The sequence below is a fragment of the Peromyscus maniculatus genome, chromosome 8 (genome assembly GCF_049852395.1).
Source record: "Peromyscus maniculatus bairdii isolate BWxNUB_F1_BW_parent chromosome 8, HU_Pman_BW_mat_3.1, whole genome shotgun sequence".
Classification (NCBI taxonomy): domain Eukaryota; kingdom Metazoa; phylum Chordata; class Mammalia; order Rodentia; family Cricetidae; genus Peromyscus; species Peromyscus maniculatus.
Window position 1 is genome coordinate 16,250,735 of NC_134859.1, and position 24,814 is coordinate 16,275,548.

Genomic DNA, 24,814 nt, shown 5'->3' on the forward strand with positions numbered 1-24,814 from the left:
TGTATATGTCACCCGGGGCCACCACTGTCCATTCCACCTGCCAATCATGGTTTAGGGGCTTAGGTGATTTATTTGGGGTTTTGGTTTATTTTGTTGTTGTTTGGTTAGTTGGTTTTTTGTTTTGTTATGTTTTGTTTTAGTGTGTGTGTGTGTTCAGTTTTGTGGGTGTCTGCAGAGGCCAGAGGTTGGCGGTGGGTGTTTCTCAATCACTTCACCCCTACCCCGTCCTCTTTTCTTCTTTCCACATGGTTGTGTGGTGGTGTGTATGCATATGCATGCATGTTCATGGTGTGTGTGTGTGTATATATATATATATATATATGTATATGTATATGTATATGTATATGTATATGTATATGTATATGTATATGCATGTGCGATGCAGAAGCCCAAGGTTGATGCTGGGCATCTTCATCTTTCTTTTGTCCTTATCTCTTGAAGCAGGGTCTGCAAATTTAGAGGCTAGGATGGCAGCCTTTTGATTGTGTGGTGAGCACTTTAACTGCTGGACCATCTCCACGGTCCACACTTATTTTATGAGACAAGATCTCTCATTGAACTTTGTTTTGGTTTTTCAAGATGGGATTTCTCTGTGCAGCTTTGCGCCTTTCCTGGAATTCATTCTGTAACCCAGGCTGGCCTCACAGAGAACTCACAGAGATCCACCTGCCTCTGCCTCCCAAGTGCTGGGATTAAAGGTGTGTGCCACCACTGCCCGGCTCTCATTGAACTTATAACTCTTGGTTTGGCTAGACTGGCCAGCCGGCACCAGGAACCATCTGCCTCTGTCCCTCGATGCTGGGGTTACAGATGTACGCTGCCATGCTCAACTTTCATGTGGATGCTAGGATTGAACTCGGGTCCTCCCGCTTGTGCAGCGGGTGCTTTACCCACTGAGCCAACTCCCCAGGTCTCACTGTTTTCTTTTTTGAGACAGGGTTTCGGTCTGTAGCCCAAATTGTCCTGGAATTTATGATCCTCCTGCCTTAGCCTCCCAAGTGCTGAGTGTGCAAGTGTGTTCCTTCCTCTGGGCTCCTAGGGCAGCTCTTTTTAGAAAAAAAAAAAAGGGTCCCATGTAGCCCATGTTGGCCTCAGACTTGCTATATAGCTGAAGGCAACCTTGGACTTTGGATCCTCCAGGTTAGGGGTATGCATCACACACTCGGTTCATATGGTGTTGGGGGACAAACCAAGAGCTTTGTTCATGCTAAGCAAGCACTCTGCCAACAAAGCAATATCCCTGCCCCTGGGCCATATCTACCTATCTGTCTGTCTATCTGTCTATCTATCTATCTATCATCATCATCATCTTCCATCCATCCATCCATCTATCTATCGGTCTGTCTGTCTATTTGTTTGAATCAGGGCCTTATTCTGTAGCCCTGGCTGTTCTGGAATTTGCTCAGTAGACCAGGCTGGCCTCGAACTCACAGAGATCCACCTGCTTCTGCCTCCCGAGTGCTGGGTCAAAGGTGTGTTCGGCCCTGCCTGGTGCTGGGTCTCATTCTTGTGTTGATCTGTTCACTGGCTGCAAGGCAAAGACTAAAACTCCTAGGCCGAGGGATGGGCAGGGGAGAAACGTTGGGTTTCAGTAGAGGGTCACAATGAATGTACTCCTCAGTGGTGTGAGGCTGAGCAGTGGCAGGTCGTGAGCCTTTCTTCCTAAGTGTTTCCCCCGGGATGACAGGCGTTGTCCTGAAAATGGAAGAATCCGTGAGAATGTGAGAGGCCTTCATGCAGAGCCCTGCTGAGGTGCTTTGTGTGTGACTTTAGCTAAACCACGCGCCTTTCTCATCTCCACATGTGAAATGAGACAAGACCGACCTCAGGTTGGTGCTGAGTCAGGTGAGAACGAAGGTAACCTCAGCACATGGGCTGCAGCAAGCATCCCGTTTCCCTCCCTCGCCCTTCACCCTTTCCTCCACATTCTCTGAGGCAGGATGGCCGAGACTGATCGCATCACCACTGCGAGGGCCTGACTAATTCAAGCCAGAGAGGATGCACAGCTCACTTCCTCGTCTGTCACATGCTTGGGCTTCTTTCTCACTAGCCTCCTGGTGGCCCAATTTCCCAGTGACAGTCACTCCTGACTCACTTGTCCTGTGGTCACCTCTGAAGCCAGGTTCCTTTTCTGTCCTCCCCTTACCCCATTACCACTCTCCAGCTTGGGTCTGTTGTGTGGGAACAGATCGCTGTCACACGTTGTGTTCAGGTGGCCGCTGCTGAGGACCCCGGAGCTTTACGAGGCCGGCAACTTTTTGATTTGAGGACAGGGCCCGTATTTGCCTTGATCAATTCCTTTCCCTCCCTTCTAAAACACTGCTGGATACAGTATGTGTCTACACGTTTTTACGTATTTGCTGAATGATCGATGGATTTCTGAGATTTCCCCCTGCCTACCAGGCAGCATCCTTCAAAGGGGAATGAACAAAGCCTTGGGACCTCAGTCTGATTTGCTAGTGAGAGAGCATGAGCCCGGTTCCCACTAGTGCGGGGTGGTGGGAAACGGTGGCTTGGGGACAAAGCACCAGGATCAATACCTTTTCCCAGGAGCTCAGTGACATTGGGTGGGTTCCCTCCACCTGAGCCTCCGATCTCCCCAGGAGAGTGGGATACCAGTGCCTGCCAGGGATACCATGACAAAGCTAAATATGTATGTTAAGGAGCCCAGCCTGGGCTGGAAATGGCCGTTTGGCATCACTCTTTCTAATGCTTTGCCTCCTGTGCTTTGGTCCAGGTTACACGTCCCTGTTACCGCTTAATTCAATACCTCCCTGTCCCTGGCGCTGCCCCAACAAGCCAGGAGTGCAGCTTGCCACCCAACACGCAGCAAGCATGTGCTGAGCCACACCTCTAATTCAGGTGCCCTCAGGGACCAAGCTTCTTCCCAAAACAGACTAAGTGGAATTTTAAGTGGTGGCTTCCTTTTAATTTTTTCCATTTGAATTTTAAAAATATCTTTATTCATTTTGAAATAATTTTGTACTTATCCTCAAGTTGCAAAAATAGCACAGAGTTCCCATGTGCCCTTTACCCAAGTGTCCCCAAAGGTCAACATCTTACATCATGTCCTAGTTGGATCTATAATGTCCCCAGAGGCCCTTTGCTTAAAGACTTGGTCCACAGGACAGCAGCGTTAGAGCAGATTGGATGTGAGGGCTCCAGTGTCATCCGGGGACTCACCCACTAGTGAGTTCATAGTTCAAAGGACTGTTGGGATTAAATGGAAACTCAGAGCTGGGGCTGAGCTCTTGAGGAAGTAAGTCGCTGGGGTGTGTCCTGGAAGGGAATCTTGTCTCTGGTCCCTTGTGTTCATTCTATCTAATATATCTATATCTAATCTAATCTATTCTATCTATCCGTTCATCCATCCATCCATCTATCACACATCTATCTATCTATCTATCTATCTATCTATCTATCTATCTATCTATCTATCTTCTATCCATCCATCCATCCATCCATCCATCCATCCATCCATCCATCCGATGACCATGAGGCAAGCACCTTCTGCCCTGCTTCCAACATTGAGATATTGTACTGCACCCTAGGGCTTAAGTGGCAGAACCAGCCAGACAAAGACCTCTGGAGCCCTGAACCAAAACCAGCCTTTCTTCCCTGAACTTGATTTTCTCTGGTACTTTGTCACAGCCAGGGAGAGCTGTCAGATGTAACCATAATGCCACTATCAAAACAAGATCAATCACATTATATGGTGCCACCAGCAACCCTGCAGAGCTTACTCCACTGACCTTTTTTTTTTTTCCAGAAGAAATCTAATGTGACCCCACACTAAGTTCAGTCATTATGCCCCATACGTCTCCTCTCCTTTGTGACAGTCCCCATGTTACTTGCCCTTTATAACTTCCCACTTGTGACACATGCTGGGCAGCTGTCACTCTGCAGCGGCTTCCTCAGGATCAGATTGAAATGTCCATGGTGGACGAGATACTGAGATACTGAGGTGATGGCGTGCGGAGCGTTATCAGGACTTGGTGTCTCCCTCCCGATGGTGCTAATGTTCTTTGCTCGGCATGATGTCTGCCAGGTTCCTCCCTGTTAATGCTGCTTCCCCCCACTTTCTAACTGGTGTTTTCTGGGGGAGGTGCTTTGAAGCAACACCAATATTCCCATTCCTCTCCTACTTCCGCCTTGTTCGTTTCTTCCTCTGAATCCACATGGATTCTTGACTTCCTGCTTCCCCAAGGCTGATCACTGACTGCCATTTTGAGTCTGGCATGGACTCACCTCTGGCCAGTAGGGGCCTCTTTACACCTTGTGTCTCTAACATCCCCCCCCCCACACACACACACCCCAACTTGTCAGAGTCAGTTCACTATCACATTAACTTTTCCTGGGAGACACAAACATCTGTTCACCCCAAATGGGACACTGACAACATACCAAATAAACAGCCCCTCCAGGCTTGGCTTGGTGAACCAGTAGGTTTAATTGGGTTACTTACAGGAGTGTGGGAGCATGGGTGAGGAATTACCTACACTTGCCTGTGGCTTCCCCTTTCCCAGCACCCCTTAATCACTTGTGCATCCTGAGGTGGGCCTCGGGTGACTGCTGCATGCCCCTGGAACTCCTCCCCTTGGAGCAGCTCAGGACCCACTGCCTGGGGAGCCCACCCTTCCCTCCATGATAGAACATGAATGGGATCAATGTATTGAGGATCCCCTCAGGTTATCACAGCTGATGTGATTTCAAGACAGCCGTGGCCACGTTCTACCCAGAGGACGGTGGTCCACAATACTGACCTAAGAAGGTGCCCCTGGCTTATCTTGCTTTCCCCAACCAGCTCAAAAACCAGCCGTTTCCGATTCCTTTGTATGAAGGGTTTTGGTTGTTGGCCACGACCTTGTGCCCTGTGGGCCCTGTCTGTGAAGAGCTAGGGAACGTTCATGTGTGTATGAGGAGTACACACATACATGTGTCCTTTTGCATGTGGCTGTGCATCCTGGGATGATGAGTTCGCACTCGTGCCTCCATTTCCAGTCAGCCGTCTGCGCTTTCACTTCCCTTCCCTAACGCTGCTCCCCCACCCCCGCATCAGTCTCCCTCCGTCTCCCTCACTCCCCTTCTGGCCCAGAGTGGACGATGATGCCTCATCCTCCACCACTTCTCACTTGTGTGAAGGCAGCCTCTAGCTAACTACAAACCCCTGGTTTTGAAACAGTAGTTCGCCTATTTCCAAATCATGAGGCTGTCTTTGCCCATGGGGCCCTGGTGGTGACATGGTGTGGTTGTATTGTGTTCACCAAAATATTGTACACCCTAATAAACTTATCTGGGGTCAGAGAACAGGACAGCCACTAGATACAGAGGCTAGAAAATGGTGGCACTCACACCTTTAATCCTAGCCTTCTGGAGGCATGGATCTCTGAGTTTAAGGCCACACTGGAAATAGCCAGGCATGGGGGGTGACTCACGCCTTTAATCCCAAGAAGTGAGCCTTTAATCCCAGGGAGTGATGGTAGATAGCGAAAGGTATATAAGGCATGAAGACCAGGAACTAGAAGCATTTGGCTGGTTAAGCTTTTAGGCTTCTAGCAGCAGTTCAGCTGAGATTCATTCTGGATAAGGACTCAGAGGCATCCAGTCTGAGGAAACAGGATCAGCTAAGGAAACAGGATCAGCTGAGGAATTGGCAAGGTGAGGTGGCTGTGGCTGGTTCTGTCTCTCTGATCACTCAGCGTTCACCCCAATACCTGGCCCTGGGTTTGTTTTTGTTAATAAGATTCTTTAAGATTCGTGCTACAACATGGCCAGGGATAGACTGGGTTGTAGCTCCCACAGGGCACTGCTGCCGTTTGTGCCTTCAGATCTGTGTACCTCCTCGCTTTTCATCCAGGGAAACGGAGGCCCAGCAATGGACAGGGATTTCCAAGACCACCTCCCTGCCTGCAGCTTGTCTGTCTGGCCATCTCAGGAGTCCCACAAGGCTTCCACTCTGCCCAGGTGGCCTTTTAAAGATAGGCTGCCCATGTCCTTCAGCTCTTCAGCCCACAGGGTCACATGCTGGGCTCCTGGGCCCTGTCTGTTTGTAAATGCCTCTTTGTCTTGCATTGCGTTGTTCAACATTTGAGAATTGGGGCATTCCACATACAATTCCAAATTCGGGGTCCTCTCTTGACCAGTCAGAACGTCTGGCCATCCGAAGCCCACACCTCCACCTGGGTGCTCCCTGACTCACACTTTTGTACGTGTATGAGTGGGAATGAAGGCCTGTGAGTTGCTTGTGCACTGCTCACCACTGAGGGAGATGACCAGCCAAGGGAAGGAGCAGAAGTAAAGGGTCCTTGACAAACGCATGTCACTTGCATGCCATTGGCAGGTTGAAAGATTGTATGGGACCCATTGTGAGTCAAAAACCACCTGCAATCAGCTGGGCTTTTCCCTCCCTGTTCTGCCTCCCAATGTCCAGTCCTCTGACAACCCCACAACAACAGCACCCCACCGGGGAGGCCTTGGCCATGGCCTGACAGTGGGAACCCCTCATGGGACCTCTCTGCCTCTTCTCATCCCCACTCCACTGCTCCCCAAAATAAAACATAGCATCCCAGTAACCCCGCTTGTGTCCTGTTCTTGGTCTTTGCCATCCTCACACCCTGGGAAGGCTTTCCCTCCCCAGTCTTCTCCTCTGTGCAGACATCATCTCCTGTAGAAAGCCTCACTGGGACCTAAGGACCCTGCTTCATGCCGTGGTGTCTCTAGCTGACCCACCTGAACACTATGACAGTGGTTCTCAACCTTCTTAACGCGGTGACCCTTTCATACAGTCCCTCATTGCGGTGATCCCCTAACCATAAAATTATTTAGTTGCTACTTCACAACTAATTTTGCTGTTGTTATGAATTGTAATGTAGATATCTGATATGCAGGATATCTGATATGCGACCCCCAGGTTGAGAACTGCTGCTCTATGAATTTTCTCACCCACTTTTCTTTGTCTCTGATGGCAAGCTGTATGTTTACAGGCCAGACTGATTGAGAGGGCTCAGTGTGTTGTAGTGACCTGATGGGTTGGTTAAGTGAGGGTTAATAAAAGGGCCAGCAAACCAAGCACCTGCAGAATGCCAGGCCTGGTTCTTAGAGCTTTATATGCATCTAATCACTGACCTTCCTACGTCTGCAAGGTAGGCACGGTCCAAATAAGTTAAGTGGCATGCCCACGATACAGTGCCGGGGCGATGGTTGAACATGTTTTCACCTCTCGTAGACCTCTCCAGGTTGAAGGTGTGTCGCTGAGAAGTGAGATGGTTGAATTGTGTAGACCTCCTGGCCACTAGGTCACACGCCAGCCCCAACAGCTGAGCACGGAGCAGACAGCAGAGAAAGTGGCAGCCTTTAGCCTGGCATCCCACAGGAGTTTTTCTCCCTTGAGGCCCTAGCAGACGGGTGGCTCGGGTGTAATTAGCAGAGTCGGGCACCATCCTTGACTCAGGCAAAGGTTTAGTGGGTGTGTTTGGTTTCCCAATCACCAAAGAGGAGCGGCATTGTGCACCAACCCCACCTGCGCCTTCTAGCTTGAGGGTGTGTGGATGGAGGGACCTGTTGACAGAGCAGTTAAGAGTAGCCTGGCTGCCTGCCGGGCATAGCCAAGGGAAGGGGGGCCAAGTGCGTGCAATCCCCGTGGGGACAGACGTTGCAGCAGATCCCTCACAGAGGGGTTTTCTCACTCCTCAGTTGCCTTCCAGGGTTTAGCAGGGGTAGACCTGCGTTTGTAGATTAGGAAACGGAGACCCCGAGAAGTAGTCACATGGCAGGAAAGCATTTATCAAGAATTAAGCCGGAGAAATCCAACCAGAGTCCTAACCCTTAATCGACCAAGGTCCAGACAGTGAGAGTTAAATCGGAGTCCACTGGAGTCCAAGGCTCCACGTTCCCCCATCATATCCCAGGGCTTCCCCGGCGCTGGGAAGGTGCTGGGGAAAGAAGAGCCTTGGGAAGACAGCTGGAGCTGGAGCCAGCCTTGGCTTCAGCTGACCCAGTCCCGTCCTGTAGGCAGGAGCTGGCAGGGGAGATGGGGACAGTGGACCAGGATGGGACGGTGGAGGCAGGAAAAGGGAGAAGGAATCATGAAAATGAGGCGCAGAACAAGAAGGCAGTGTGTGGCATAACTCAGAAGACACAGACTCCTGTGGTCCCCGGGACCCAGATGTTTGGTTCAGTGTACAGTCACTGCGCCAGTACTTACTACCTGTCAGGCCATGCTAGGGGACGAGACCTAACGAGGACTAAGTTACATTCTGAGAGAGGCAAGACCCACCGAGAAATGTGCACAAGTATAAACATATGAGTGGGTCAAATCGTGGGTGATGAGCTTGGGTCGTGTCCAGGAGATCTGATGATGGGATGCAGCAGAGGGATATGTAGGTGTGCTGGCTTGCTGACGAGATATGTCAGCTTGACCCAAACTGTCGTCATCTGAGAGGAGGGGACCTCAATTGAGAAAATGCCTCCATAAGACTGGGCTATAGGCAAACCTGTAGAGCATTTTCTTAATTAGTGATTGTGGGGGAGGGCCCAGCCCATTGTGTGTGGTGTCATCCCTGGGCTGCCGATCCTGGGTTCTGTAAGAAAGCAGGCTGAGCAAGTCATGAGGAGCAAGCCGGGGAGCAGCACCCCTCCATGGCTTCTGCATCAGCTCCTGCCTCCAAATTCCTGCCCTGTTTGAGTTCTTGTCTTGACTTCCTTTGATGGTGAACAGGAATGTGAAAGTGTAAGCAGAGTAAACCCCTTCCTCCCTGACTTGCTTTTTGGTCCCATGGTGTTTCATCACAGCATTAGAAACCCTAACTAAGACAGTAGGACTCTCACAAGGCCTCTCAGAGGAGGTTGGAAGGGACTCTTTGGTAAGAGCTGTGGTTGCTGAACCTGGTGGCATCCCCAGCCTCTGCCTCTAGGCCTGCACTCTCTACCTGTCTAATTCCTCTGTTTCTTCTCTCCAGGTTTGACATCTACAGGAAGGTACCCAAGGACCTCACGCAGCCGACGTATACCGGTGCCATTAGTGAGTAACTGCCCTTCCCACCATTGTCCCAGCCCTCTACCTGCTCCCCAGAAAGCCATCCTTCTGCTCTGTGCAGAACTCTGGAAGAAAGAAGGAAAGTCAGGTGGGAGAGAAGACGTGCCTAGCAGCCCACAGGCCTTTCGCCTCTTCCTACACAGCATCTCTATCCTTGCTATATGACCCCGCAAGGTAGAGCCATTGTCTGTGTCTAGAAGGATGCAAAAAATACCAGTGCAGGTTCAGGATCCCCGATCTCAAAATCCAAAGATTTTTCTCCTCTTTCCGTCTTACAGGGTTAGGGATTGACACTGTACCACTAGGCTGTGTCTCCTAGATCCCAAAACTATGTGCCTAAATCCCGAACTCTGAGCCCTGACATGCACTGTAAGTGGGAAGTCCACCCCTGACCCTGTGTGATAGGTGGTACTGAAGATGTGCGGCTACCTCCAGGCTGTATAGAGTACACTTGAAACATGAATCGCCTGTTCAGACTTGGTCCCCGTTCTCAAAATACCAGCTATCCTAAGGTCTAAAGACAGGGCCAATGCGACGGTTCAGCAGGTGAAGAATGCATGTGCCGTGCAAGCCTTGTGGCCTGAGTTAGAGCCCCAGAACCCATGGTGGAAGGAGAGACACACACAATCAGCATCATCAAACAATAGCAGCAGTAAATTAAATAAAAATTAAAAAAGTAAGAGCTGAAGGAAAAAAAATCCAAGCAAGCAGATCAGAGGTGGGAGGGAGGCTTGCTTTTACCTTCCTGCCTTTGAAATTAGTTGAATTGTTAATGATTTTAGTCACTAAAAGAATTCACAAACCCACTGACTTGGTTCAATCAAAGGAACCAGGGCATCTCAGACAGATGGCCATTTGCAGCCCCAGGCAGGGAAGGTATAACCTGAGCCTCGAAGTGTCTCAGCAGCACAGGGGACCCAAAGACCACAACTGGAGCATAAGACAAATAATGACTGTTGGTTTGGAACCCGAGGAATTAGATAGAGGACAGGCCTTTGAGCCTGTTGTAAAGGAATCGGGGAGAGGAGACAAACTCCCTCAGGAATTCTGGAAACCCCTGTGAATACTCCTCTCCTCTCCTCCTCAAGTGTGGGTTGGATGTAGCAACTCGCTGCCAGAGAGAAGAGAATAGACATGTAAAATAGTAACGTTCCTGTAGAGAAGCCTGGAGATGACGGCTCAGCCATTGAGGGAGTTTGGCATCACCGTGATGGGTCACACATGGATACCTGAGGGACGGGCAGGGGCACCTTGCCACTGAGGGGTCTTCCCCATTAAGCTACAACCCTGCTGCATGTGACAAAGCATCCCAGTCCCAGACTGGAGGTCTTCTGCCACATACCTAAGCAATACCCTGCCAGAGGGGCAAGGCATGAGAAGCTGAGGGAAGAGGGAAGGGCCCACAGATTATGGAAGGACTCAGGAGGAGTAAATGCATGGTAGGATCCAGGATCTGTTCCTGGAGCAGAAACAACATTCCTGGGAAATCCAGTGAAACCTGAGTAAAGGCTGTGGCGGAGCTACCGAACATGGCAACAGCGTGAATTCCTCCCCGCTGACGACAAAGTCGGTGCTATAGTTTCGTTAGGTGTGAACAGGGGTGTCCAGGAGAAGCTATGTGGGCACTGTCCTGCCTTTGTGTCCATTGCTGTTCCACAACAGAAAACGTCCCCCAAAAAATAGTACTCAGAACAAACCAAAGTCACCGTTGAGTAAGTGGGAACACTTTGGCCTCATGTCTCCGATGCCCAGAAAGGGGAAGTGACTCATCCAAAATGTCACTGTTTACAGAAGAGACAGTCAAGAGTAGGTCTTGAGTGACCAACCTCCCCAAATGCTTGGTATGGGACAGAGACTCTCACAACAGAGGCCAGGTGATCAGCCTGGAGTCCACTCTCAGGTAGATTGGTGGCCTTGGCGATCCCCACAACTCCAGTTAGCTCTGTTGGCCCTCCCTCTGGCTGGGTTTCTTAAAGCAGCGTGTATCTTCTCCAGTAGTGGAAAAGAGAGCACTGCCTGGGTGCCCACAGGCCTTCCTGTCAGGTAGAGCCGGCTTCATCCTCCCGTTTAGCATCTGTGTGTCCGTGGGCAAGTGGGTGGGGCACGTGAGCCCTCACTCCGTGCGTGAGCGACTCCTGGTAGCCCACAACTAACACCGAGTATGGGGCCCAAGAAGCCAAGTAGCTCCGTGCTTCCTTCCTCCGACTAGGAAAAAGACTTAGACTGTGAGGAACGGGGCTCCTGCCCCCTCCCTGCCACCCCACAGCAGCCCAGCCTCCCTGGAGATTTCTCCAGGCTTGCCTTATCCCACCTGTTGTGCAGTCAGGTGTGTGCCCTCTTAAAAGCCCAGCATGCACTTCACCACCGTCCTGCACACTGGGGCCAGCTCTGCTACCCCCCCCCCCCCCCCCCCGTCTCGGTTGCTGACTGCTGGACACCCCTTTCCCACCTCCATCGACAGCTTCTGCCTTCTCTCCAGCCACCTTCTATGTCACTGCCTGGCTGGCCTCTGTCACTGGGGGCAGCCAGCCTGATTCCAGCCCACTGTCACAGAATCTTCTGTGGCCATTACTGTGAGGTGGCTCTCAGGAGGAAGGAGCACCGAGCCAAGGGGGGGCGTACATTTTCAACTGTTTAGAAAGTTCTGCCTGGCAACCCTCAGGAACATGGTCTGCTGAGCCTTTCATCCAACGAGGAGAAGGTCTGAGACGTGGGAAGCCAGCCCTTAGCTACCATTAGTGCACAAATATTTATTAAGCTGGACCTAGGGCCAGGCCCCGCGCCAAGTGCCGGGACAGTGCTGATGAATGGCTTCGATCTTCGTCCTTGAGGCTCCTACCGCTGAGCCAGGCGGGCCAACTCAGGCATGCGCCGTTGCATACGCTGTGGGACGACTGCTATTAATAGCTGAAGGAGACGGCGAAATTCTGGGGCTTGAACGTCAGCCTTTGGATTTTGCCTCCCCCCCCCCTTACCCGGTTATGTGACCTTGGACGGACTCCTTGACTTTCTCGCAGACTTTAAGGTCTCAGGTCTTGCCCCCTTCAACTTGGCAGCACCCGGCTTACTACCAGCAAGCATCTGGAGTGACATTCCAACTGCCCAGGGCCTGAGTCAGTTTTAGAAGTCTGGAGTCAGAGAGCCTCCAACCAAGCCTTGCCCAAACATGGCTTGAAAGCCCTCATCCAGCCTTTGAGATCTGGAGGCCTTGGTTGGAATACTTGCTACCTGCCTTCCTGGTTTCTCACGGTGCCTGTTCTGAGTCTCACTGTGTTAGACCCTGAGGATACAGTGGCCCCAAGACCTCACCTCTGGTTCCCCAGTCTGAAACAGGTATCAGGTGGACTTCATAGGAAAGGACTTGTGGGACAGGGCCCTTGGGCCCAGCTGAGTTATCCTGTCTACCTGCTGGGTTAACCAGGCTTTGGGACAAGCCTTGAGTAAGCGCACAGGTCTCAGAGAAAGGCCTCCCCAACCTCTCCTTCCTCCCACCACAATGTGGGCAGTTAGGACTTGGAGGTGTGTCTGCAGGGAAGGCAGCTAGAAGACCACCCTAAAGTCAGCAGAACTTCAGAAAACCTCCAGTGTCATAGACTGCAGCACCCAGTGGCGCTGGTGTGGACAAAATGAGGCCAAGATGTGGGTTCTGGGTGGCACTGGGCAGAAAGGCACAAGGGTCCAGCTACAGGATACTTTGCCTGCTGGCAGATTCATCCCCAAGAGGCAGTAACCACCACTGTAGGGCAGAGACACCAGAAGCCAGGACCTGGGTTGGTGGCTGAGCCACTCCAGGAGGTTTAGTCCACAGCTGGAAAGGATATTTGAGCTTATCTCCATGCCATAAACAGGACAAAACAAGGCCGCTGTCTGAGCTGGGACCGTTTACAGGTTGCGGAGTGCGTGAAGCATGGCTGGAAAGGGGTGTCTGTCATACTGCTCTTGGTAAGATGGACAGGGGCTCCAAGTGTGTATATATATGTGGGTATATACTTTTTGTTTGGTTTGTGAGAGAGTGTCCTGGCTAGCCTGGAGCTTGCTGTGTAGTCTAGGCTAGCCTTGAAATTTGGGCAGTCCTTCTCACCTGAGTTCTGCTCCTGAATGCTGGGCTTATAGATGTGGGCTACCAGGCCTACCAACATATGCTTATTTGTGTGTGTGTGTGTGTGTGTGTGTGTGTGTGTGTGTGTGTGTGTGTGTGTGTGTACTATATAATATGTATAATATATGTAATTTATTAATATGTGATGTTTGTGTATATTAATATTTTCATGTGCTTATGTACCCAGTTGAAACTATTCCTTGCTTATAATATGCACATAGTCTCTATTTTGTCCCAAAGTGAAGCCTTTAAATGCCATGTCTGTACAGCTTCTTCAAAGTAGAGCAGAGGTTATGAATATTCCATCCCCCATCTCTGTGGCTACAGACTCATCAGGCAGTTTGGGGACGTTCCTTCTGTCGCTTGCAGCCCAGGTTCTCAAGAGTCTTTCTTAGTGCCTTGACCATAGAGGAATGGGGGGGGGGGTGTCCCAGTCCCTTCTCGCTCAGCCTGCATTTTTACACCAGAGCCCCCATCAGGCTGGTGCCATGGTGTCCTAGTGGGTGGTCTGTTAATGCATCACCATGGGTATGTAGTAAGTGCTCAATAAATGCTTGTCCTTCTTGAAGACAGATAGGAAGCTAGGTAGATAGCAGACAGACTGATGGACATGGATGGAGATGCTTCTGTACTGTTGCGTACAGGCTTGTGTCCCAGCAGTCCTTTGTAAGTTCAAAATAGCATAAATAGAAAGGGTCAACTCCAGTCTGTGGCACAATTCAGCTCAGCCTGGCAGCTTCTTTGGTGTGCTAGCCGTCCCTCTGGTGACTTCAGGTTGACCAGGAGCCATGACCCACTGCTCTGGCCAACACTGGGACAGGGCCGTGCATATCACTAACCTGGGAAGCAAGCCCAAACCGCCATATGGCTTCTGCTGAGTGATTCTGCTCTCATCCTGTTGTGATGTTGAAAAATCCCAGAGGGACAGACCAGTGGTAGGCTGTGCCTCAGTCTTTGGTTCACTGATGTGAGAGAGACAGCGAGCTCTGGTCTCAGGCCCAGTGTGGGCCATGGGCCATGTATTTCACGGCCGGAAATCTAGATGGCCACTTGGTATCCCAGCTGTTCATTGTGGACTCGGGATTGTAATGTGCATAGCGCTCAAGCCAGACAGAGCACCTTGTTATGCACCAGCAAGCAGCCCTCTTCCAGGCCAACCTCTGCATCAAAGGGATCTTGAGGAGTCGAACAGGGCCTGTTGCCTGTGTGAAGACGTCCACCCTGACCACAGGTCAGGCCAATGGAGACTCTCTGAGGAATCACACTGAGGCCATGAGTACGAAGGGGGGACACACTGAGGCCGTCAGTAAGAAGGGGCTCTATCAGTCCCTGGGAAGTCACCTCACCCTGTGTGTGTGCTGAGGCCTCTAAGCAGCTTTCCTCCGGGGTGAGGGAAGGGCAGGGAGAGCTGGCCTCCTGCCTGGAGCATCCTGCACCCCTAACGCTGACTCTGTGTTTCCCACAGTCTCCGTCTGCTGCTGCCTCTTCATCCTCTTCCTCTTCCTGTCAGAACTCACCGGATTCATCACGACAGAAGTGTAAGTCATTTTTCCCTGGGGCAGCTGGCCTTCTAGGGTCGAGATGAGGAGAGGGAGGCGTTTGGGGAAGAGACAGAAGCCTTGCGACTGGCTTGCTTCTAGTTCCACATATGTCACATCATAAAAAGGCTTTGAACCTAGAGTAAAATTGAGTCTCACTGTGTCAGAGTCCTTCGCCTTCCTTTGGGCCTGGGATTCCCAAGTCCACAGACTGAGAGGTCTCACACACACACACAAACACACACACACACCCCAGGCAGCTTCCTCACAGAGGGTGAGGTGCCCCTCAGCTTCCTCACAGAGGGTGAGGTGCCCCTCTGGTTTCTCAGGCCCATGCTCAGGAGGAGTCAGCATGGGTTTCCTGGCAGCTGACACCACTGTTGTCCATCCCTGACTCTAGGATTAGCTGTCCCCCACAGCCTGGTAACCCTCCTGCCTTGGGCCCTGGCCTCGGGCTTCAAAGCCTCTTTGTCTCTGTGTTTACACTTTGTGGAATTGTCATGAGGCTGGGCTCTGGCACCCCCTTCTCCTGCTCAGCCTTGGAATTTTCTTCTTCTACTCATGGAATGTCTTGGTTTCCTTTGCTTTCTTCTCGTCTACAAGACAATGGGAAGCCAAAAGCAGGCGTCATGGCTTCGGCTGGCTGCTGCTGTCTTTGCCACCAAAAGCTCCCATTTTATGAGAGAAACTGAGGCTATGAGATGTAGAGGTACTTGCCCACAGTGGCAAAGTGAGATGGCTTCCTGGCCCTGAGAAGCTGACCCCGCCTCCTCTTAGCTCCCATCTAGATGTAGCTTCCCACCTGCCACTTGTGTGGGAACATCTGCCTCCCTGTTACTCTGACCCTGTTTTTAACCCGGGGAGCTTCTTGGATCTGTGGAGAGAATACCAGATAAGGCATTAGGAGACACAGGACCAGGATACTGCTTTGCCGTGTGACCCTGGAAAAGTTACTGAGTCAAATGTGTAAGAGTAGATCAAATTCAGATTTCCCTTCCAGCCCTGGAAAAGCTTTGTGTGCTTTCCATGACAGGGCCATATAGAGGTCAGAGGAGGGGTTTGTCTCGCACAGTCCCTGACAGGTGACTGTGACCATGGGAAGCATCTTCTTTGTGTGTATTTGGGTTACTGTGTGTCCCAGGGATTACTCTGTCATGAGCTAGAGGTGAGAGCATGGGGGAGAATGAGACCCTGAAACACACCGACAGTGTGCCAGGCAGGCATCTGCTAGCCTCTGCAGGCTCTGCTCTCCTCTGGGGTGGAGGCCACGCTACAGGCTGAGTAGGTAGGTAACAGCTGTGCACCTGTGACAGCAGCCAGGTGCAGGTGCGCAGGCAGGTGGCTTCAGTGTTGTGGACAGCAGTGCACCTGTGACAGCAGCCAGGTGCAGGTGCGCAGGCAGGTGGCTCTGGTGTTATGTACAGCTGGGCACCTGTGACAGCAGCCAGGTGCAGGTGCGCAGGCAGGTGGCTTCAGTGTTGTGGACAGCAGTGCACCTGTGACAGCAGCCAGGTGCAGGTGCGCAGGCAGGTGGCTCTGGTGTTATGCACAGCTGAGCACCTGTGACAGCAGCCAGGTGCAGGTGCGCAGGCAGGTGGTTCTGGTGTTATGTACAGCTGGGCACCTGTGACAGCAGCCAGGTGCAGGTGCGCAGGCAGGTGGCTCTGGTGTTATGTACAGCTGGGCACCTGTGACAGCAGCCAGGTGCAGGTGTGCAGGCAGGTGGCTTCGGTGTTGTGGACAGAAGCAGCAGCAAGTTCTAAGGCCCTGAGGCAGGAATAGCTTGGGGTCTGTGACGAATGGAGAGGCTGGCATGGCTGCAGCAAAGTCTGCAAGCAGGGGCACAGAGGCCGGGGTAGGTTGAGCCACAGCCCTGTAATTACTTAGTTAACAGCATTTCCACTTCCATTGTGGGCTCCTAAAGCTGCTCTCTTCCTACTGTCATCCATGCCTGCTGGCTGTGGACCAAGCTGACCAGCTAGACTGTAAGTGTTCCCCCAGTGTCCTTGGAAGTTTGTTTCTGGGACCCTTACCACAGAAGCCTAACGTTCCACCCCTTCTGCACAGTTTGCATAAAATCTGCATGTCATTTGCATAAAAACCACTCATAATCTTCTTGGGTATATCTTTTTCTTTAAAGATTTGTTTTTATTTTACATGTATGAGCATTTGTCTGCACGTCTGTCTGTGCACTGTGTGCACGCACGGTGCCCTCGGAGGCCAGAAGAAAGCACCAGGTCTCTTAGAATGGGGGTTCCAGAGGCTTGTGAGCCACTCTGAGATGCTGGGAACCGAATCTGAGTCCTCTGCCAGAGCAGCCAGTGCTCTTAACAGCTGAGCCATCTCTCCAGCCCCTGGCTTTTGTTCTTGTTTTGTTTTCTTTCTGAGATGGGGGTCTTACAAGGTCTTACTATGTAGCCCAGGCTGTCCTCCTGAGTTCTGGGATCACTGTTGTATGTACCGTGCCCAGTCCTCCTGCCTGCTTTAAACTGTCTTCATGTTACTTGAGTATGTAATACAATAGAAATGCTATAAACCATTGCTAAACCATAAGTGAGTTGCGGGAGGTGCTCTGAGGAAACAGTGGTTCGGGGTAGAGCTAGTTAGTGAGGGGTGTGGTGGAGGTGGGACAGGTGGATGGATGGACCTGGTGTTTTCTGAAGACCGAGCAGTATGACCAAGGCCTACAGACATTGCCATCAGTCAGACCCTGTCTCTTGGTGAGTTTGTGTACCTTGTAACACTTGAGGAAGTGTTAGTCAGCTCAGCCTAGGGAGGGCGTGCCTGTGGCGCTGAGGTATGGCCACATACAAGTGACTTTTGATGTGAGTGCTTGGGCCTGTGAAAGCTGTGTAGCAGGCCGGGCCGCTCAAACAAGCCCTGACAGTGGACTTTGCCTACTGTTTACCTAGGGCAGGGCTGTCAGTGGCAGGGCACAGTGTGTTCCCCATGCCATCCGCTCCCCTGCTCAGGGACTTCCTCTTCCTGCCTCCTGGATGCTGTGGTCCCAGGAGGAAGGAAGAGGGCTGAGAAGGTTTGAACCTGGCCCACTGACTGCTCCCTGCTCTGAGTGGGAACTTAGAGTCCCTCCCTCCCCGTCCTTCCTCACTGTACCCACGTGTCAGGGGTCCAGGCGGGCCTAAGACTTCACACAGCAGCCTAGAAATGGTTGTGTTGCCCACATTGGGTTCCTTTCTTTATAGAAGCAGCCTGGCCCAGGAAGTTTTCCCCAGGTTGGGGAAAAACTAAAGGTGAATTCATCCTCTTTGGGGGAGGCCACTGGTCCTGTCTGATGGCTTTGTGACCACAGTGGGTCAGCGGATCCCTCTCGCCATGAGAATGTATATAACTCAAGGAAATGAGGTCACCACTGCCTAGGTCAACACTGCAGCCCTGGCCGGTGACTATCGGTGGTTTGAAGTGCTCATTCTGGCCCCACTGAGTGAGAGGGAGGCAAGTTTATGTGGGTGCTTGGCTTCCAACCTGGGCTTCGGCCAGGCTGTTGACCATAGTGAAAAAAGGTGCCCCATGAGATATTCACAAGTTTAGTGTATCCAGGGGTATACCCACCCCTCAGAAAGGGGCTGTGGAATGTTCCAGTCCTCGACTGCCAAGTTCCTACAGACTTTAATAGTTATTCACCTATTAGGGTTTATGACAGTAAAATGTACCTCAGACCCTCCACTAGTTGGTTTTAATATAATATAATATACCTTATGGTACTTTCTAGGTATTGTAAGTGGCCAAATGCTAGGCTCATATGCCCAGGTTAACATCTTACAATGATTGCCTCAAAATTTGTCACAAGACCCCTCGAAGTTTCGGGGGGAAACTGAGGCACCAGAAGGCTAAAAACCCATAAGATTAGTAAAAGGGGAGGGGAAGGGAAGCAGAGCCTAAGCCTTGTGGACATCCACAGCCCAGGCACCCCATCCCATCATCCCACCCATCTCTGTAGGGCATGTTTTAGAGCCTCAGCTACATGAAAACCATGGCGCTTTGATCAAAGTTATTGACAGTTAGGGCCAGATGCCTCAGTGGGCAGAAGCACGGGTCTATGCAAACCTCACAATCTGAGTTGGGTCCCTGGAACCAATCCACTCAACAAACTCGTCCCCTTACCTCCACGTGTGTACCCCACCCACCCCCACACACATACATCATACACAATAATGATAACAAAATAAATTTAAAACCTATTGACTGGAAGACTCAAGGCTCCCCTGTAGACTTAGGTAGCAAGCTGGAAGAGGCCACTCAGGAAGTAGGAGCTTAGAGGTTACCTTGAGCTGAGTCCTAACGTGTCTCTATACTGGGCCAAAATTGCGGAGACTAGGTGCTTAGCCAAGGGAAGAGTAGTGGGCTCTCTCCTGCCCAGCACCCCTGAACTGAACCTCGATTGTGGCCAGGACTGGTGGAACTAGGATGTCACATTGTAGAGCACCCAAGCCTCATCCTTAGCAACGGGAGACTGGAAGGCTTCTGGGTACAGAGCAACAGATTCATGGTTCAGAAAGTTCACCCCTGAAAGGTGGGTTTGGGGAAGAGAAAACATGAGCAACAGATCCCGGCAAGGAGTAGGATGATTGCCAGGGGGAGGAGCGGGGGGCAGCTGGCTGTGGAGGGCATCCATCTGGTAGGCAGTCGTTGGCTTTCACGACAGAAATCAGGATTTAAAAGCCAGGGTGCTGAGGCTTCCTGGTCAACCTACCCCACTTCCCCTCCCGCTCTCACCCTACCTCTTCCTGTGGCCTCCCCGCTGCATGGAAGTTTCCATTCGATCAGATTGTTAAGCATGGAGGCCAGCAACCTTGGGCAGGAATCCGAACTATTCAAGTGCTCTTCTAAAAGCAAATAAAATTGTTTTCCCTAGCTGTCATCGGACTCACGCCTCAGCCCAGAATCTCAAGGCCTTCGCCTGCATTCCACCTACATCCCCCCGCCAATACCTCCCAGCCCTTTCATCCTCTCTCCCTACAAGGCCAGTTCTCACCCACCTCCTCCCTGCGCACTCAGGCCATGCAGTGCTGCGCTAGCTGGCGTCCCCCACCTGGAATGTGCCCCCACTTCTCCACCAGCAGACACCCTTCCACTTCCTGGGACTCCTGTGCACCCCCAAGTGTGTATTCATTCCACAGAGCTCACTCAGGAGTCCTCATTCTGGGGGGTTGGAGGTTCAGACACTATTGCTTACTCCAGTGTGACAGGAGGGGGCCATGGAGGGAGGCTTGTAGCGCAGAAAGCCTTTGGACCTAAGGGCCTCCATATCCCATAGGCCCTGAGGCCCTAGGGTGGCCCACCTGAGGATTGTCAGAAAAGCAGTCACACCTGCATCATCCTCTCCCGACAGTATAACACAGTGGAAACCGCAGGACACTGAGTCCCTTGGTAGCAGCTTCCTCTGCCTCCTGCAGGCTGTGTGATCTCAGCCAGTCATTTGTGCTCCTCACTAAAGACACAGTAATCCTGTCCAGCACGGGCTTGCCGTGTTACAGGAGATGCCGCATGCAAAAGTTCAGAGTTGTCGCCAGCATGGCCTGGGGCTCAGCTGGGGCTTCTCCCGGGCATCCCCCCATTTTGTGGGGCAGCATACACTAGGCAAGGCTGTGCTGCACCTCCTGCATGCATCATGCACTTGACTTTCACCACACACTTTGCAATGGAGACAGTTAGTGTCCCTGTTATTTCAGCTCATTAAATGTTGGTATTAATGATAAAGATAATGGCTAGAGACTGAGCATCCAGTCTGTAGTAAGGACGATGCTCAACGCTCCTCTTGTTCTCATTGGCCACCTTAGCAGAATCACTGAGGGCTACTGGGAGCATAGAGAGGGTGGTATTCTCATGTGCCCTGTGCACCTCCTCCATCCACTCTAGATCCCCCTCCAAATGACTAATGTTACCCCACAGTGCGTGCTCTACACATAGTTGTGGCACCATATTATTTAAGGAACAAAGGAAGAAGTTGCATGTGTCCCACACAGACTCAGTTTCTGTTTCTGAGAAAAAAAGTGTTTTGGTGTTTTTTTTTGTTTTTGTTTTTGTTTTTGGTTTTTTTTTGATCTTCAACTAGTTGAACCCAAAGTAGAAACCCTTAGAAATGGAGGGTCAACTGTTGTGAAAGCCCCATTGTATTTCTAGGGAAACTGAGGCTGTTGAAGACAAAGCCTGTTGTCCAAGGTCAGTTAGCCAGGAGGTAAACCCTGGCAGCTTGGGCACTCCTTGGCATTGTATTCTGTCTGCCAAGCAGAGCCTGTGGTCAGCCCTGGATAGAAAATGAGACACGTGCCTGCTCTCTGTCATCTGTCTGTCTGTCTATCTATCTATCTATCTATCTATCTATCTATCTATCTATCTATCTATCTATCTATCTATCTATCTATCTATCTCTAACTCTACCTCCACCTCTCTCTCTCTCTCTCTCTCTCTCTCTCTCTCTCTCTCTCTCTCTCTCTCTCTCTCTCTCTCTCTCTCTCCTGGCCTGGACAGCCTGAAGCTTTAGCGTTTCCTCCTGTAGCCCTGAGAGCTGTTGGGAATTCTTGTCCATCTCCTTTCTCCTCCTTCCCCTTCTCCCACCTCCTGCCCTCACTGGTTTCTTGTTACTGAAGTGTGTGTGACTTGCAGCAGATGCACAAGTCCAAAAGCTGGGGTCAGTGAATCCCCACTTCATAGCCATCATCTTAGTGGAGCCATGACAGATTCCTGCCATCTAGAAGGTTCCTTCACACACACACACACACACACACACACACACACACACACACACACACACGACCCTTCTTCAGCCTTCTATTGTCATCCATTAATTTCCTTCTTTTAAACTTCACCTGGGGCTTCTCCAGTTATTCCGGTGAGGAAACTGAGGCTTGGAGAAGTGAAGCGCCTTGTCCCAGGTACCTCAGCTTCCAAGTGACAGAGGTCGGAGGATAGCCCACAGGCCTCATGTCCTGAGCTGGTTATGGGGTGTCGGGCCAGTAGGAGTCCCTAAACCATAGTGTACCCACAGAATGTTTCTTTTCTTTGAGGTGAGCTAATTGGTGGCAGCCTGTCGGCCTTCAAATCCGCTCAGTCCCAGCAGCGGAGCCAGTCAGCCTTGGCAGCCCTGCACGGGTGGCTGTGGGTGAGGCGGCACCTGGGGTGGCAGGAAACTAGCCGGCCTGGAACATTTGCCTTGGACACAGAAGGCAGGCTTGCTGACCTCATCAGTGGGCGGTGCAGGTGACTGAACCATATACATCTTACAGCCAGGGGGAACAGCCAGTGCTGGCCTTACGTAACCACCAGCCCAGATTGCCGCAGGCCATGCATTTATCCTGCCTTCAGGCACCTCAGCCCCTCTGTGCCCTGTGGCCCTTCAGCCCTGGCAGCTCCAGGTCTTCTGGCTAGAAGACAGGGATCCGTGTCTGGGAGAAGCCTCCCCAGGGGCAATGAGCTCACCTGAGCCACACCTGGGATTTGCCTCACTCTGCTGAGGTCATCCTCCTCCCAGGATTGCCAGGGAATGACCTCACCCCATAATCCCTCAGCAATGCACAGAGGTCTAGGTCTCACCAGCTGGGAAAGGTGAGCACTCATGGAGAAGTCTCCCTGGGAAGGGAAGCCCTCGCCCTTGGGCGCTGTTCAGTTAACCACACAGCAATTTCCTTACTAGACTGATAGTCCTTTGGAATTACGGCCATAGTAGAAGCAGGTGCTGAAGAGTCGGGAAGAAAATTCTGGCTGAAATGGATCCTCTGACTGAACCTCACGTGGCCTGTTCGCTCGTTGCCCACTGATTCTGTACAATACTTGTCAGTACTCTGAGTACTGCCTGGATAAGCCTCTGAGTCCCTCCCCACATCCCGTGCCCTGTCCCCGACCCTAGATACTGAGGAAGAGGAAGCTAGGTAGCCCTGGGAAGCTTGGGACTTGGACATGAGGCAGACCTCAGCTGGGATTCCAGCCCAGTCATTCTGCTGTGTGCTCTTGTGATGGAACACACCTCCTCTGAACCCTGGTTTCCTGGCTTTAAAATGGGAACGAGAACTTCACATAGGAGCAGATAGGACGGCATGAATGCATATGTTTGACTTCCTTGACTGGGGTACCCCTCTCCCCTGACGGGGGGACTCCTCTCCCCTGACTGGGGGACCCCTCGGTGTTCAGTGTCTGTGGCTGTGTCCCTGAGCCACAGTTCTTGTTGATTAAGCACTGACTGTATCACATTTGATGAAGTCTCAATAAAAACAAAATTCATTTGCTGGGCCTGATCTGTTCTTTCCCAACATGACAGCTGGCCATTCACAGGGCTCTCTGGGAGTCCTCTTCTAGTACAACCTGACCCAAGGGATCAAACGTGGGTTATTTCAAATGTTTGTTTTATGGCTTTTAAAAAAAAAAAAATTATCATTGTAAAGTGTGTGTGTGTGTGTGTGTGTGTGTGTGTGTGTTGCGCATGTGTGCATATGGGTATGTGTACGTGAGTGCAGGTGCTTGTAGAGGCCAGAAGAGGGCAGTAGTTTCCCTTGAGGTGCAGTTGCAGGCATTGTAAGCTGCCTAACACGGTTGCTGAAAACCAAACTTGGGTCTCTGGAGTTGTAAGTGCTGTTAACCACAGAGCCACCTCTTCAGCCCTATTTTATTTTATTTTTAATTGACAAAATGGGTACAAAGTGACATTTTGATAAACTGCCAAATTATAAATTCTTCTAGTCAGTATATCTATCACCTTAAACATTTATACTTTTTGTGAGAGAACATTTAAAAATCTTCTCTTGCCAAGAGGTGGTGGTGTATACCTTTAATCCCAGCACTAGAGGGGCAGAGGCAGGTAGATTTCTGAGTTCGAGACCAGACTGGTCTATAGAGCTTCCAGGGCAGCCAGGGCTACGCAGAGAAACTGTCTCAGACAACAACAACAACAACAACAACAACAACAAAATGCAATGTGTTGTTACTGTCGTCACCATGCCTGTACAGTAGAACAGCAAGACTTCCGTCACCTATAACTTCCTGTCTATTGACCAGCATCCCTGGTCCCCATCCATGAGTGTTCAGCATAGCCTAGCCCGCTTTCTCTGGCACTGCTCAGTTGAGCGGCCTTTGAGGCAGACCTAGAGATGTGGTCCCCCTCCCCATGGGGAATTGTCTGGGCAGCTAACCTCTAAACTCAGCCTGTCTCCCTCCCCACTGCTTCTGCTACATGCTCACGGACCCCTGGCTTAGTGTGGAAGGAAGCAAGTGGAACCATCCATTTACCGGCCTCCCTTGGCCCATCCCCGTGTGTGTCCAGCACGCCCTGCCTGCTCCCAGCAGCCGTGGTTTCTGGACCACTGTGGCCACCTACTATCTGGTCTCCTTGGTACATGGTGGCTCCTCCTCAAGCCTGCTGAGGCATAAGCTTGACCGTGTAGCTGTGCTCAGGATGAAGTCAGCTGCCTGAGCTGTGTCGCAGTACACACCGGGCTCTCACACCGCATCTGCTGTGACCCTCTTTCAGTCCCTCTATCCACCTAGTTCCTCTCTACTTGAGGCCTGGCTCATGCTGTGGTGAGGGGGCCTCCCTCTCCCTGCTGAGACCATGCCTTTTCATCATCTTAGAGACCTGCAGGCTTCTCTGTGGCACTTAGCTGGGAGGTGAGGAAGTCTGGTTCTGTCTGCGATGGACACAGAGACCGTTTCTGGAACCTGAAAGGCAGTAGATGCTCCCCGAACTGTTGAATAAATGTGTGTTGCTACTGTCCCTATCAGCGAGGTGGTGTGGCTGTCGGGGGCCACCTGCCCTGGAACTCTGGCAATGGAATAATGATCTCATTGCTCACCCCTGAAGTCTGTGGTTGTGCTACCCTACATGCCACAGCGAACATGACAGATGTGGTCACATGAAGGATCTTGAGACGGGAACAACTAGGGTAGCCAGCCGGGTCAGACAAAACCACAGGGGTCCTGTGTGAGGGTGCGAGAAGAGGGGAAGTGCTGTGCAAGTGTGTGGTGAGCCCTGGTTAAACCGTTAGCGTTGTGACACTTGATTACAGTAGCCCTTGGAGTCCAGTACAGCCGTCTGGTCCTGTGGGAGACCCGGACCTCACCCCTGGAACTTTATGGGGACTGGGGGCTCCCAAAGAGCAGGCAGTAGGTACAGTGTACCTGTTGGTGCCAGGCCCT

At 51.5% G+C, this 24,814-nt stretch overlaps 1 protein-coding gene across 2 annotated transcripts in view; it reads left to right on the forward strand.

The window, feature by feature from the left end:
- The window catches only part of Ergic1 (endoplasmic reticulum-golgi intermediate compartment 1), a 103,319-nt gene that overhangs the window by 45,878 nt on the left and 32,627 nt on the right, over positions 1–24,814 (forward strand). For both annotated transcript variants that reach the window (XM_006978870.4, XM_076578073.1), the window contains exons 2-3: positions 8,958–9,019; positions 14,599–14,671. In XM_006978870.4, coding sequence (XP_006978932.1) covers positions 8,958–9,019; positions 14,599–14,671 — 135 coding nt within the window. The remainder of the gene's footprint in view (positions 1–8,957; positions 9,020–14,598; positions 14,672–24,814) is intronic.